This window comes from Bacidia gigantensis, assembly GCF_019456465.1.
Source record: "Bacidia gigantensis strain McMullin 20006 chromosome Unknown contig_244, whole genome shotgun sequence".
In the NCBI taxonomy this organism is placed as follows: domain Eukaryota; kingdom Fungi; phylum Ascomycota; class Lecanoromycetes; order Lecanorales; family Ramalinaceae; genus Bacidia; species Bacidia gigantensis.
The window spans coordinates 429960-443202 of record NW_025408600.1 but is presented as its reverse complement, the minus strand read 5'-3'; the positions used below and the strand labels follow the sequence as shown (position 1 = coordinate 443202).

The 13243-nt window shown below is 47.7% G+C and overlaps 5 protein-coding genes across 5 annotated transcripts; 4 read left to right on the top strand and 1 right to left on the bottom strand.

Annotated features, from left to right (window-relative positions):
* Positions 1-1230: 1230 nt before the first annotated feature.
* KY384_004823 (uncharacterized protein) lies at positions 1231-3789 on the top strand (the record flags this gene model as incomplete). Its single annotated transcript, XM_044813326.1, has 1 exon — positions 1231-3789. One exon carries the CDS (start codon positions 1231-1233, stop codon positions 3787-3789), a length of 2559 nt encoding a protein of 852 aa, XP_044669604.1.
* Positions 3790-6838: 3049 nt separating this feature from the next.
* Positions 6839-8573, top strand: KY384_004822 (uncharacterized protein; the record flags this gene model as incomplete). The annotated part of the gene is made up of 6 exons (XM_044813325.1): positions 6839-7037; positions 7206-7393; positions 7450-7522; positions 7570-7607; positions 7657-8058; positions 8106-8573. 6 exons carry the CDS (start codon positions 6839-6841, stop codon positions 8571-8573), a joined length of 1368 nt encoding a protein of 455 aa, XP_044669603.1.
* Positions 8574-8590: 17 nt separating this feature from the next.
* KY384_004821 (uncharacterized protein) lies at positions 8591-9094 on the top strand (the record flags this gene model as incomplete). Its single annotated transcript, XM_044813324.1, has 1 exon — positions 8591-9094. One exon carries the CDS (start codon positions 8591-8593, stop codon positions 9092-9094), a length of 504 nt encoding a protein of 167 aa, XP_044669602.1.
* A 182-nt stretch (positions 9095-9276) lies between these two features.
* Positions 9277-10317, bottom strand: RRI1 (COP9 signalosome catalytic subunit rri1; the record flags this gene model as incomplete). Its single annotated transcript, XM_044813323.1, has 2 exons — positions 9277-10244; positions 10293-10317. The coding sequence occupies 2 exons, from the start codon at positions 10315-10317 to the stop codon at positions 9277-9279; spliced, it is 993 nt and encodes a 330-aa protein (XP_044669601.1).
* Positions 10318-10758: 441 nt separating this feature from the next.
* On the top strand, positions 10759-13212 carry KY384_004819 (uncharacterized protein; the record flags this gene model as incomplete). The annotated part of the gene is made up of 4 exons (XM_044813322.1): positions 10759-10869; positions 10919-10971; positions 11020-11234; positions 11282-13212. The coding sequence occupies 4 exons, from the start codon at positions 10759-10761 to the stop codon at positions 13210-13212; spliced, it is 2310 nt and encodes a 769-aa protein (XP_044669600.1).
* Positions 13213-13243: the final 31 nt, after the last annotated feature.

The window sequence follows — 13243 nt, the reverse complement described above, 5'->3', positions numbered from 1 at the left end:
TACTATTTTTAAGCTATTTTAAGCTTAATTTAGCTTAGAAAACTAGTTTATAAATAGCTTGCAAATAGCTTATAATACTATATACTTATATAGCTTTTTCTTTACTAGTTTTAAGCTTAACTTAGCTAGAGAAATAATTTTATAAATAGCTTATATAACTAGCTAGCTATATAGCTTTTTCCCTATTATTTATAAACTTAATTTAAACTTAATTTAACTTAATTTAGCCTAGGAAATAGCTTTATAAATAACTTATAATACTACACTGCTATATAGTATATTCCTTATTATTTTACTATTATTTTTATATAGTTTTAAGCTAAGAATAAACCTTTACTTATTACGCAAGTGCGATAACGAATTACGAGTACTTATATAGAAAACTTTAAAAGTTATTAATAATTTTTATGCTTAAATATTCGACTAACCTACGAAATTCCATATGCAAAACGTAGAATCGGTCGGCGCAGATTTGGTTTTGTCCTACTTGCCTTGTCGGCTGCGGTACTACCCTTAGTCTTAAAGAAGGTCTTGGCGTTCAAACACAACTAGAGCAAATTTCGCGTCGCTGTTGCCGTTCAAGCTGGATATCTTGAGGGTTCAGAGGCCCCGATGAGATATATAGGTTAGACGTACACTTTCATGAATATCAGGGATCGTCGTCGTAAGGATTATGGCTATCATCAAGAGTATAGGACACGCTGGAGCGATAATGACATGTATGCCCCACCCTGTCATCATGCCAGGTATGATGTTTATGAGTCGGTGTAGGTACGACCACATGAATAACAGCATTTACTTCCACTTCTTTGATTCGATCATCAATGCTTATCTAATCGAGCATTGCGGTCGGATTCCTTCGTCATCGGAGGAGATCGGTCTGGTCGTTTCTTCTCATTGCGATTTCTTTGGTTCGGTGCGCTTTCCCATTGTTGTAGATCTTGGCCTACGTGTCAACAAAATCGGCAAATCGAGTGTGACCTACGAAGTTGCCGTGTTTGAAAACGGTAGAGACGACGTCCGGGCAGTGGGTGGATACACGCATGTCTTCGTAAACAGGAGCACCAGCAAACCATTGGCTAGTGGCATGTCAGATATTGTTCGCGCAGGGTTGAATAAGATTCTGGTAAAAGAGACCGCGAAGCTCTGATTTGGGACAAGTATTTAGCCGATTGAGGGCTCGCAGAGGGGTTTAAAGCCACAGATTGAATTTGACTGTCTCGACTCAGGATGGAAGCTTTGCACAAAGCAATATATACCACTCCGATCATCGATAATCATGCACACAATATCTTGCAACCCTCAAAGATAAGAAAATATGACCTTCTGAACGTCGCAACTGAAGCTGAAGGAGATGCACTTCAAGATTCAACCTCCTGCTTGGCCCATATCCGAGCAGTGAAACAGCTCTCGGAGATTCTCAAATGCGAACCTCGATGGGAAGAGGTAAAGAAAGCTCTCAGTGCTAAGCATAGTGACTATGAAGAGTGGGCCAAAGAGTGCTTCGATGGCTTAGAGACGATTTTGATTGACGATGGGTTCGGAGATCCATCAGAATGGCATCCATACGACTGGCATAGTCGACTTACACGCTCCAAGTGTAAAAGAATTGTCAGGATCGAGTCAGTCGCTGAGGACATCATCCAAAATCATCTGGAAAGAAAATCAACACTGGACCACGTCATTGATTTATTCTCCAAGGCAGTTGTGGAAGCGATAGAGGACCCAGAAGTGGTAGGCTTCAAATCAATCATATGCTATAGGACTGGACTTGCAATTCCAGAGCACATACCAGGACCCGAGGCTGGCTTGAAACGGATTGTCGGCGGCTTTGATCCAGAAGATGAATACAACCTACAGGACGAAGATCTAGCTCCATATTTCGTGAATCTCGTAGCAAAGCTTCTTACCGACAAGAAGTGCAAGAAACCGTTCCAATTTCACACCGGACTCGGTGACAATGATCTTAGCTTGACTCTCTCCAGTGCAGCACACCTCCAGCCCTTCATCAAGAAATGGCCTGAGGTCGTCTTTGTTCTCTTACACGCCAGCTATCCCTTCACCACCGATGCTGGCTATATCGCATCTGTTCATAAGAATGCTTACCTAGACATTGGGGAAGTCTTCCCTTACTTAAGCCAAGACGGACAAGAACGCGTTGTTCGAGAATGCTTGGATCTTGTTCCATCTGAAAAGCTTCTCTGGAGTACCGACGGTCATTGGTTTCCTGAGACCTACCTTTTAGCAGTCAAACAAATCCGCGAGGCTCTTGAAGTAGTCCTTGGAGAGTACGTTCAAAGAGGTGCTGTTACTGAAGAGCAAGCGGTAAGGATAGTTGAGGATCTTCTCTTCAATACTTCAAACCGACTCTACGACTTGGATCTTGAACTCAAGCCACTGAAATCACAAGAGAACTGCAATACCCCCAAAGCGGCAGATGCAAAAGCTTCAAGCTCCGATGTTGCGAGATTAGAGCGCTTCCTCAAACAAAACCAGTCTGTCAAATTTCTCCGCTTTCAATGGGTCGACTACACCGCAACAGTCCGAGCACGCGTTCTGCCTATCAGCCAAGCACTCAAATTATATAAGCAACGCAAGAATCTAGGCATAAGCAAAGCCGCCCTCGGCCTCCTTCAAACTGACTTCATCTGTTCCAACTTCTCACCAGTAGGCGAAGATAATCTTGTCCCGGACTTCACGAGCCTTCGTCTCTCCAGCCGCGAGACTTACGCTTTCCTACAATGCGAATTCCGCGAGACAGAAAGTGGGAAGGAAGTAGCTAATTGCCCGCGAAGCGCCCTCAGGCACCAAGTTGAGAAAGGGAAACAGAATGGCTTCACCTTCAAGGTAGGATTCGAGATTGAAGTTGTCTTTATGCGCCGCAGCCTCAAGGATTCTCACTTCATCTATCACGGCGACGGTCTCACCGAAGGCCATAATTGGACCTCAGCAAGTTCGCTCCGTGACGACAAAATCCTGTCTCTTGTTGAAGCTATTGCCACCAAACTTGAGGTGGCTGGTATAGAAGTCCTTCAGTTTCATGCAGAAAGCTCTCCTTGCCAATTTGAGTTCGCCTTGGGCGCCCTCCCGCCTCTTGAAGCAGCTGATACCCTGATAGCAGCCCGAGACATCATCTCTACTGTCACTGCAAACCATCTTGATGGCTCCTACCACGCGACTCTGTATCCAAAGCCCTTCAAGACGGCTTGCGGCACCGGCGCCCATATTCATATGTCTGTGGAACCAGGTGATAAGTGGGAACATTTCATAGCCGCTGTCCTTCGCAATCTCCGTGCGATGAGCGCAATCCTCTACTCCAATGAAGCGAGCTATGCCCGTGTCGTGGATAGTCTGTGGGCGGGAAGCACATGGATAGCTTGGGGTCCTCAAAACCGTGAAGCCCCATTGCGGCAGATTGAGGGATCACATTTCGAGGTAAAATGCACGGACGGTTTGGCGAACCCGTACTTGGTACTCGCAGCACTTATTGGCACGGGGCTGGGAGGGTTGTTAGAGAAGGCGCCGCTCGAAATGAAGGCGTGTCAAGACAATCCGGCAGAGTTGACGAGCAGAGAGAGGAAGCATTTGGGGATTACGGAACAATTTCCAAAGGGGATTAGAGACGCGTTGAGTCTTCTTGAAGAGGAGCTGGAAAATGTGTCAGGACTCAAGAACGCGCTAGGACAGGATGTAATAAGGACATATGTTACAGTCAAAGCTACTGAGATGGAGATGTTGGAGGAGATGGATGATGAGAGGAGGAAGAATTGGTTGATTGAAAGGTATTGAAAGGTGAGAAAAGAGACGTGGAATCTTGCAAATTGTGCTCAAAAGTTGGTCGAATTCCTGTTTATTCTGTGCAATACTTTACTCTGTTCATTTCAAAAGAGAATTCTGCCTCATCCTTGCTTGATGATGCTTCAGTCCAGACGATTGAAACAGCATGAACGCTGAAGGATAGATCGATTATCGAACAAATGTGGCGTCTGATGCCAAGAAAAGTAAACGTTGTGGCTTCCTCCAAAAGGCTTCCAAACAGTCGAAGGCATGGATATGAAGCCACTTCCCCAGACTACGGCCCCACATGGGCGCCAAACGCCTTGGGCATCGAATCCCCTCTTGCCATCTCATCAGCGCTGCGGCAGTATGCAAGCTAAGCACGGTATGCAACCAACGATGGGTCCTGAGTCAGCAACCTGCAGATCCGGTCGTGTCGGCACCCTTGAGGCCTCATTCTCCGCCCAGGCATTGCGGGGAAAGAGCACCGAGCGAGCATTTAAGGGGGCTCTGTGTCTCGCAGACTGTCATCTCATAATCATCTCATATCGCGTGATTGTCATATATCCCAATATCTCCGTCTACTAAGCCAATAATAAGCACATTAGCATCAAAATGCGTTTCTCACTCCTCGCCCTCGCACTGCCAGCCTTGAGCTTGTCTGCCATGGTGCGAATCCCCCAGATCTTCATCGATGATGCTGCGGGCACGGAGCAGATCTCTCCTGATGGTTCTTGCGGTGGCACAAGCGGATACACCTGCTCTTCGGGCAATTGCTGCTCCAAGTTCGGCTACTGGTACGTACCTAAACCGTGAACTCGTTATCAACACCTTGCTTTCGTTCCTGTTTCGGGCCGTGCCGGCTTGCGTCCCTTGACGTTGAACACATGGAAGGGAGGCTAATTCGACTTCTTGCGTGATACAGCGGGTCGGCCGTAGCCTTTTGCGGGGCCGGATGCCAGCCTAAGTATGGCCAATGCACAAACAGCCCTATCCCATCGCCAGATGGCAGCTGTGGGTCCTCCAAGGGATATGTTTGCTCGAATGGTGACTGCTGCTCTCAGTATGGCTATTGGTACGTGAGACGTTTGGCTTTAGGAGGTGAATGATTGATTAGACTGACTGTCATGACAGTGGTGCTTCAGACGCATTTTGTGGAGCTGGCTGCCAAAAACCTTATGGCAAGTGCAGCTAGATTGTGATACAAACCAAAAGTGATGAAATATGCCGAGGACTCTATGCTCAGCAATCTTGAGAATCAAAAAGATAATCTTACGATCAAAAGACCTTCATTTTGTTGATGTTCTGGCGACTATTCAATGAAGTTCTCCATGTCATGATGGGGCTGTACATAGATACGTAGATAAAACTTGACTTATGATCAATGATATGCCATTTCAATTCGCAAGGTTATGCTTCGATCTTCCGGTGTCTTGGGGTTGTCGGGGCAATCGTAGGGTGCGTCAAGATCCTTCCGAGTCCATCTGTTCACGGAGAGCCTTTTTATCTCCTATATTTCAGCTCTAGTACAATACCTTTGATTTCAAAACTCAAGGAAGGCTTGAGCTCAATCCTGGGCTCAGCCTATCGCAGATAGCTCGAATTGCCCGTTATTCCGATCGTTTGTGAGTTCACTTCTGCTAAGAATTACGTACGGCCGCTCGTATGCTTCTGGCATTCTTCGCTTGGAAGGCCAGAGATGGCCATTTGATTTACTGCTCAGCTTTCGCACAGGCCTTCGAAGGCCAGTCATGTCCCTAATGACACGACGCTGCCGCAGGACGACAATCGCTATTGCGGCAAGTAGGGATAGGAGTGGCAAGCCAGCTCCCAAACCCGCACCAAGACCGGCTCTCTGACTCGCCTTTTGTTGAGCTGCAGTGCAATTGCCTGTGATTGGGGAAGATGGAATTGCAGTGGAACTTAGAGATGGACAGAGACCTTGAGAAGATACTGATACTGACACTGCTGGTGAGCTTTGAAGAGTCGAAGTCATTGGACTTGGCATGGTCGAGGACGACGATAAGCATAAAAAGGAAGTCGAAGCTTCTGGTCGAAATTCTGACGATGATCCAAGCGAGTATCCCTCTAAAAACGCGCTACCGTTGTAGATCGCCGACGCATTCGGAAGTTGGAGCAAGACTACCCCCTCGTCGTTGCAGCAAGAGGTTGCGTTAGGCCCATTCGAACAGCACCAATTGTTGTCGTTGCACCTATAGAGGGTACTGAAGCCATAAGCTATGACACGACGTCAGTCACTGGTGGACTGGCGGTAGGTATCTTTAAGATTTGCAATCCTGTACGACAGCACGAGGATAGGCTGCCTACATTTAGGACATCCCTGGAAGCAATTGGCGGATGACCACTGCTTATCGGTGCACCCACCAGCGTTGACTGAGGTGTCCCATTTCAAGAAACAAAGGTTACTTGTAAGACATGCTCCTCCTTCCTGGCAACAAGCTGAGACGTCGGCGGTGGTGTTGCATGGTCGATGGTCACTTAGCACAGTACCATCCTGGCGATAACATTGAGGCTCCGCCGCAACAGGTCGCAAGACCAAATGTTGAATGAAAATGAAAGTTCTGAAGCAGAGAAAAGCACGCATAACCAAGCGAATAGTTCATCGAACCCGACGATACTCAGGACTTTAACACGAGACATCAATAGTCGATGGTAGCACGCCTTTTTATAACAATCGAAACACGCAAGCTGGGCATGTTTGATCCCTGGGACTCGCAGAAAGGCTCCAGATCCTGCAGCAAGGCTTCATGTTGGATATAGTACCAACACGACATTGGCTTCACTTACTACGCATATTGGCAAGTGGTGTGTGAGCTCCATTTGGAGGCGGCCGTGGCCGTGCTGATGGACATTCCGGGTGGCCCGAAATTGAAAACGGTAGGTGAGAAGCAAAAGCTCACGAGACAGCATATCTTTTTATCGTGGCAAACCCATTTTGAAACCACAGCGATTCCATACCCCAAAGCTGAACAGTTTTCGTGCACCATAAGGATTGCCTGCAATTACTCCCGGAGTGCTCGAATATTCATGCAAGTAAGATATGCATACGGCAACAATTGTCCTGCCCTGCCGAGAAGTCAGGGGGAGGCAAAACAGTGCTGCGCTGCTTAAGCTACTGGTGACCCAGCGACTGCAGTTGTTTGCAAGATTTACAGGCTGGTGGGCTAGCTATCAGGAAGCTTGGGTCGAGAGGGAGAAGCCAATGTTGTTGGCGCAAGGATCATCAATACGGATATTTCGTTAGTTCTATATCCGACAGCCGGGCATCGAATGTAATCGATGCCTCCCGACGGATGTTTTCTTCGAGACTCCATTTGTCCAGTGAGTGATGAGCCGTCCATTGGCGCTTTTCGCACGACATAATGCGCGGAGCTTTTCTCGATGTAGCTATCGAGCTATCTCAACAGAACCAAGGCTAGAGGTGAAAGAAAGGAGGGAGAAAGGGGCCCTACCAGAAACTCCAGCACGGACGAGGTTCGCGCCTTCTCCCACGGGCTATTTACATCTTGGATCTCTACGAACGGCCTTGTTCAACTACTTGATCGCAAAAGCTACCAATGGTCAATTCATATTGCGTCTAGAAGACACAGATAAGGTCTGTCTGGGCTTTCGATTTGACATGACAACATGGCTGACTGAAGGTCTCGTTAGAAAAGAACTGTGGCAGATTCTGAACAGAGACTTTACGAAGATCTGCAATGGGCAGGCTTACAATGGGATGAAGGTTAGACGATCCTAAGGCTGTCCTGATGTTGATTTAATGGTGACCAGGGCCCGTGGTTGGTGGTCCTCGTGGCCCTTACCGACAAGTATTGCTGTCTTCAATTCTCATTCAAGCAAAGACTAATGGCGTTTTAGTCCGAGAGAACAAATATATACACATCAGAGGCGCTCGAATTGATCAAAAGTGGCCATGGCTATCGGTGTTTCTGTTCACAAGAGAGATTACAAACAATTGCGGAAAAGAGACGATTGGAAGGGTTCTGGACTGACTATGACCGGGAATGCTTTTCGATATCCCCAGAAGACTCGGAGGCGAGAGCTACAAACGGCGACGCCCATGTCATCCGGCTAAAAACACCGGACATGATTCCTCCTTACACCGATCTTATATACGGCAAATTCCCGGGCCAGCGTATCTGGCAGTCTGGAAACTATGAGGATCCTGTTCTCATAAAATCAGACGGAAACCCCACGTATCATCTAGCCAACGTGGTGGACGACCATCATATGGAGATCAGCCATGTTATACGTGCCACGGTGTGTAGGACCTTTGCATCTTGCGCAGTTTCTCTGACTCTTTCTAGGAATGGCTGCCTTCGACACCAAAACACATTACGCTTTATAACGCTTTTGGCTGGAAGCCACCGGTATTCGCACATGTAGGCTTGCTCCAGGACAGCAACAAGAGAAAATTGAGCAAGCGTGCCGCCAGCGACACCCTCAAGATGTTTAGAGAGTCAGGCTACCTTCCAGAAGCTCTCATAAACTATCTTGCCTTGATGGGATGGTCACACAAGCTGACGAGTGATTTCATGACAATGCAGGATCTTATACACAATGTACGTTCGTTCGTGACTCATGTGGACTTACTGACTGGGCAGTTTGACCTCAAATTTACCAAGGGAGATGTGAACGTTGCCACGGAGAAGTTGGGCTACCTTCAAGCCAAATATGCAAAGCTTCAAGTAGCGACTAACGGCCCACATCTTGACAAGATGGTAGTTGCAGTCCATCGAAAGGCTGCTCTATACTTAGCATCAAATCCAGAGTAAGAGTGTATTAATTCGTCATGAGCTTTATTGACAATATTAGCATTCATAATAAGCCCGACCATGAGCTTGAAGCGCTGATTAGAGCTATGCTATCAAAAAATCCGAAATATTATACTGATGCCACAGCATTCTTCGAGTGGCACAAAGACTGCTTCTGCGCCAGACCGCGGGATGCTTTCGAAGAGAAGTTTCGACATCCTGCAATGTTGTGTGAGGTTTCTCTCGTAAGAGAACATGTGGAAACGCTCTCTGCCGACCAGTGGGATGTTCCGAGTTTGAAGAATTTGACTTTGAATGCTTCATCAATCTTTCCTGACACAAATTTGGATGACCAATCTTCATCAAAGGGATTCAACCAGTGTCTTCTCTATTATCTCCGATGGGCACTACTCGGGGGTCGCTCTGGACCAGGCTTACCGGATACTATGATGTATCTAGGACGTGAAGAAACACTGCGGAGGCTAGCATCAGCAGAGAGTGCTTTCAGCTTAGAGAATACCGAGCAGCATCCATCGCACTGAGCATGGCTGAAGGAAGTCAATACAATAATTGGTGGATCCGACATTTGTCAGTCATAGCAGACTGAATTTCAAGTCGAAGAGTTTGAGAATGTCATTGATGCTACATTCACCTCCTGTGCTTAAATCTCCGACGCTATGCAGAATTTGACAAAATCTGATTGTAAAGCTTGTGGGATAGCCGCCTATCTATTCCCAGCTTGACCTAGTCCATTGAAAAGTTTCGCTTTTACCTCACTTGCAAGTAGCCCAGTCTTCTCTTCGCCAGCAATTTTATTGCTATCCTTGATGACCTTCTCAAGCTGCGGGTCCTTGACATTGCTTCGTTGAGAACCACGATTGGAACTCACGGTAGAAGCGGCATTTGTGATTTTCTGACTCAAGTCGAGCATTTGCCTGCTCCCATACTCTCGATTGGTGAACAGAGGACTCTGACTCAGGGTCGATACCCAGTATTTATTCCACAACAAATCAAGAAGATGTGTATCCAGCGTGCTCTTGAAGTGCGACACCTCAAGCGAGTAGTATCTGCTAGCATGTGCACCAAAGTCCTCCACCTTATTGAGTGGTATTGACTGATACCCATCATCCTCCCCTGAACTAGGTGGCTTGTAATCTTTCGGAAATGTCCTGAATGCACCAATTTCCACCCTCCCAGCAGATATTGTGCGATCTGGATCAATCACCACAGCAAGGAAAGGGTCTTGAAATGACTGCTGCACATCTTGCGTCGTGACATCAATACCTGAAAGCCAGCAACTGTAGCCTGGATGGCTATGATACCACCCCACCACATTCTCCGCCCGGCCGTTCTCTCGACCTAGACTTGTGTATTGAATCATGTACTCATTTGCCTCGTCTGCTGCGTTTACCCTTGTTTCTGTGCCTTCGACTGGTAATCGAAACGCGTCTGTGACTATGAATGTGTCACCGGCAATCTTGCCTTGCATTAAGCCCATCACTTCTATTGAACCACCTGAGCGGGCATGCATGACCATTTTTAATAGGGCGATCGCGGAAATGCGAACATGTTTGAAGTGGTGGGGATCTTTCCTCCATGGTTTTTGTTCATTAATAGCTTTCTGTTCGTCAACGTCGTAGGTGTAGAGGGCGTCGCGATGAGGGTCGACAAGCTTGACGCTGTTCTCAAGCTCTAGGTGAAAGTCAGGTTATTGATTCGGAGACGGGAAGGATGTCATACCCCATGTTTTCTGTGGGTTCGCCATGCAAAAGGCAGAGATACCTTTGTAGAAATGGAAGCAATGGCAAAGTGCTGTAGAGTGTCAAGGCAGCTACATATTTCAGTAGTTGAAGGTGACGAACAAGCTCATCACTTTTCGATACATGTCTATCTTATCTTAAATCCGAGCCATCACCGAGCAGTCCGTCTTGGCAGCCTCGCTTGCGTTGCGCAGCAACCAATGACGGAACTCTCTCCGCAATATCAACATCGCGAGAGATGCGGCCTAGCGATGTAATGTAGATGGGTACTTCATTGAACATCACTACACGCATCGGAAGCTTAAAGAAACCATTGATGCTAATCCCCTGATGTATGCAAGCCCGTCTGAGAATAAGATCGTTTTGTCCGTCCACGCTGGAAACGCGCCTGAAAGGGCTTGCTGACCCTCCTTTTCTTCATCCCTCTTTACGCATAATCATCAAGCATGGACACAAGCTATCTAACCACTCAAGTCACGACAATTATTGGGCAACTTCACGGCCTGTTCGATGAAATAGGAGTACCTAACCATGAGCGAGAATCTAGAGAGACAGAGGTGAGCTTCATGCGCTGATGACTTTAAATCAACTGACTCACTGTAACAGCTTTTCACAGCTTTGTCCGAGACTCTGCATAACCAACTAAAGATAGTCAATGGGTAAATATAGTTGGTACCACATGCGGAAAATTTTCTCACGTTTCTCAGGGAGAAGGGCCAACTTACGGAAGAGGCCAACCGCCTCATCAAGACCATTAGGCAGATGGAAACGTCGCTAGAGGACAAAAAAGCTACTGACGAATATCAACTTGAGAATGATGATCTTAAAGTCACACTGCCTCTCATGCAATGCCTTGAAGGACTGAAAGCAAAGTACAATGCCGTGGCCAAAGTTCATCGCCAACGTTTTGAGGAAGTGAAAAGTTAGTTCACTATGCTTCTTGGGATAGATCTTGACTGACTGCGTTAGAACTCGCCGAAGCTCTTGAATCCTACTCGTCTCATCTTGAACCCTCATTTGTCAAAATTGCTCTACCATCCTGCTCTAATAGCTCCTCCCCACCGCCTACCTTTGACCTTTCATCCTCCTACGTCGCTTCACTTGATAAAGAATTCTCTAAGGTGTATGAAGAGTACCAGCGGCGAATCAAAAGCGTGCAATCGACGGCAGATGACATTGTCAATCTGTGGGCTGAACTGGGTACGCCACAAGCACAAACAGAGAGCTCTATTATCAAGTATTATCGCGATGCTCCAGAGCAGCTGGGTCTTCATCAAGACGATATGAAGAGACTTGATGGAAAGCGAGATCGTCTGATAGAAGAGAAACGAGCACGCGAGAGAAGACTGAAAGAGCTGAGAGCAACAGTAGAGGGGCTGTGGGACCGCTTAGGTGTCGAAGAGCCTGATCGAAAGCGATTTCTGGCGGCAAATCGTGGCTGCGGCCTTCGAGTGATCAACGAGTACGAATCAGAATTAGATCGCTTGAACGAGCTTAAGAGGCAGAATCTGCACCTATTTGTCGAGGACGCAAGGTTCAAGCTTCAAGAATTGTGGGACAGCTTGTACTTCTCAGAAGAGGAGATGCTTGACTTCGCGCCAGCTTTCTCCGACGTGTATAGCGACGCCTTGCTCTCTGCACATGAGGCGGAGATTGCACGCCTTGAAGCGTTGAAAGAGCAGCGAGCACCTACACTACAGCTCGTGGATAAGCATCGTTCTCTTGTCAAAGATCGCGATGACCTAGCAGCTTCTAGCCAGGATGCATCTCGATTACTCCTGAAACCACAGAAAGGTGAAAAACGCGATCCAACAAGACTGCTGCGAGAGGAGAAGATGCGGAAGAGGATAGCGAAGGATCTGCCAAAGGTTGAGGCGGAGCTGAGGAGAGGACTAGAAAGATGGGAGGACGAGTACGGCAGACCGTTCCTTGTCCATGGAATTGCGTATCTTGATGAGCTTGCTGCAGCAGCGGAGAAAACCTTACCTCCTCGATCAAAAACCCCATCCGCTGGACCCACGTATGCATCGACAACGAAGAAAGTACCTTTGAAATCAGCGCCAGAGCCAGCAGCCTCACGCGCAGGGAGTGTAGCAGCAAGCGTGACTCGTTCGCAAGCACCATCGCGTGCAGGGACCGCAACTCCAGGCGCGAAGACGACTCCAGGAACAGGGGCAATGAGACGCAATCCACTTGCTAGTTCTGTTATAACAACGGGAGGCAGAACGCCGTCAAAAATTCCAGCACGTGTACCGCTGGGTGCCACACGTAATGGAGGCAATTCACCAGAGAGACGCCCACCTATGCCCAAATCAGAAGGTTCTTACGATTCTAACACCATTCGCTCAATGGGTCCGCCTCGAGCGCCTCCTCCAAAAATGAGGGACCTCTTCGAGCCGCCAAAGTTGCAAGAGACATACCAGAATGAGAACACCAGATGTGCCAGTGTCGCTTCCTCAACAGACTCTCGCGTTCGACCAGTCAGCCCTGAAGACGTGTACGATGATCGAGAGAGGATGTCATACGTTGATCACTCTATGATGCAGTCGAATCACCACAACTACACTGACAGCCGATACGAAAACCGCCAATATATGGCTCCCGCAGACAGCAGACAGATCTCCACTACTTCCACTACTAACACCGGAACATCAGGCTCCGAAAACTGGGAAACCTTTGACGATGCTTCGGAGCCCGAAGTTGACGCTAGCTCAGCTTATCATGCAAAGCTGCGAGCGGCTAAGAATGGCAAACGATTTACCCCTGAAGGAGTTTACACGCCTCCCGGCAAGAAGTTCAGATCTGCTTATGGGCATCCACAACCAATCGTTGAGGATCAACAAGGGAGGAGGATGGCCACAGGCAGCGAGTCTGCTTGGACGGATGAGGACGCCTTCTGACCTCCCTGAAATTTTCATTCTGGTGATGGGG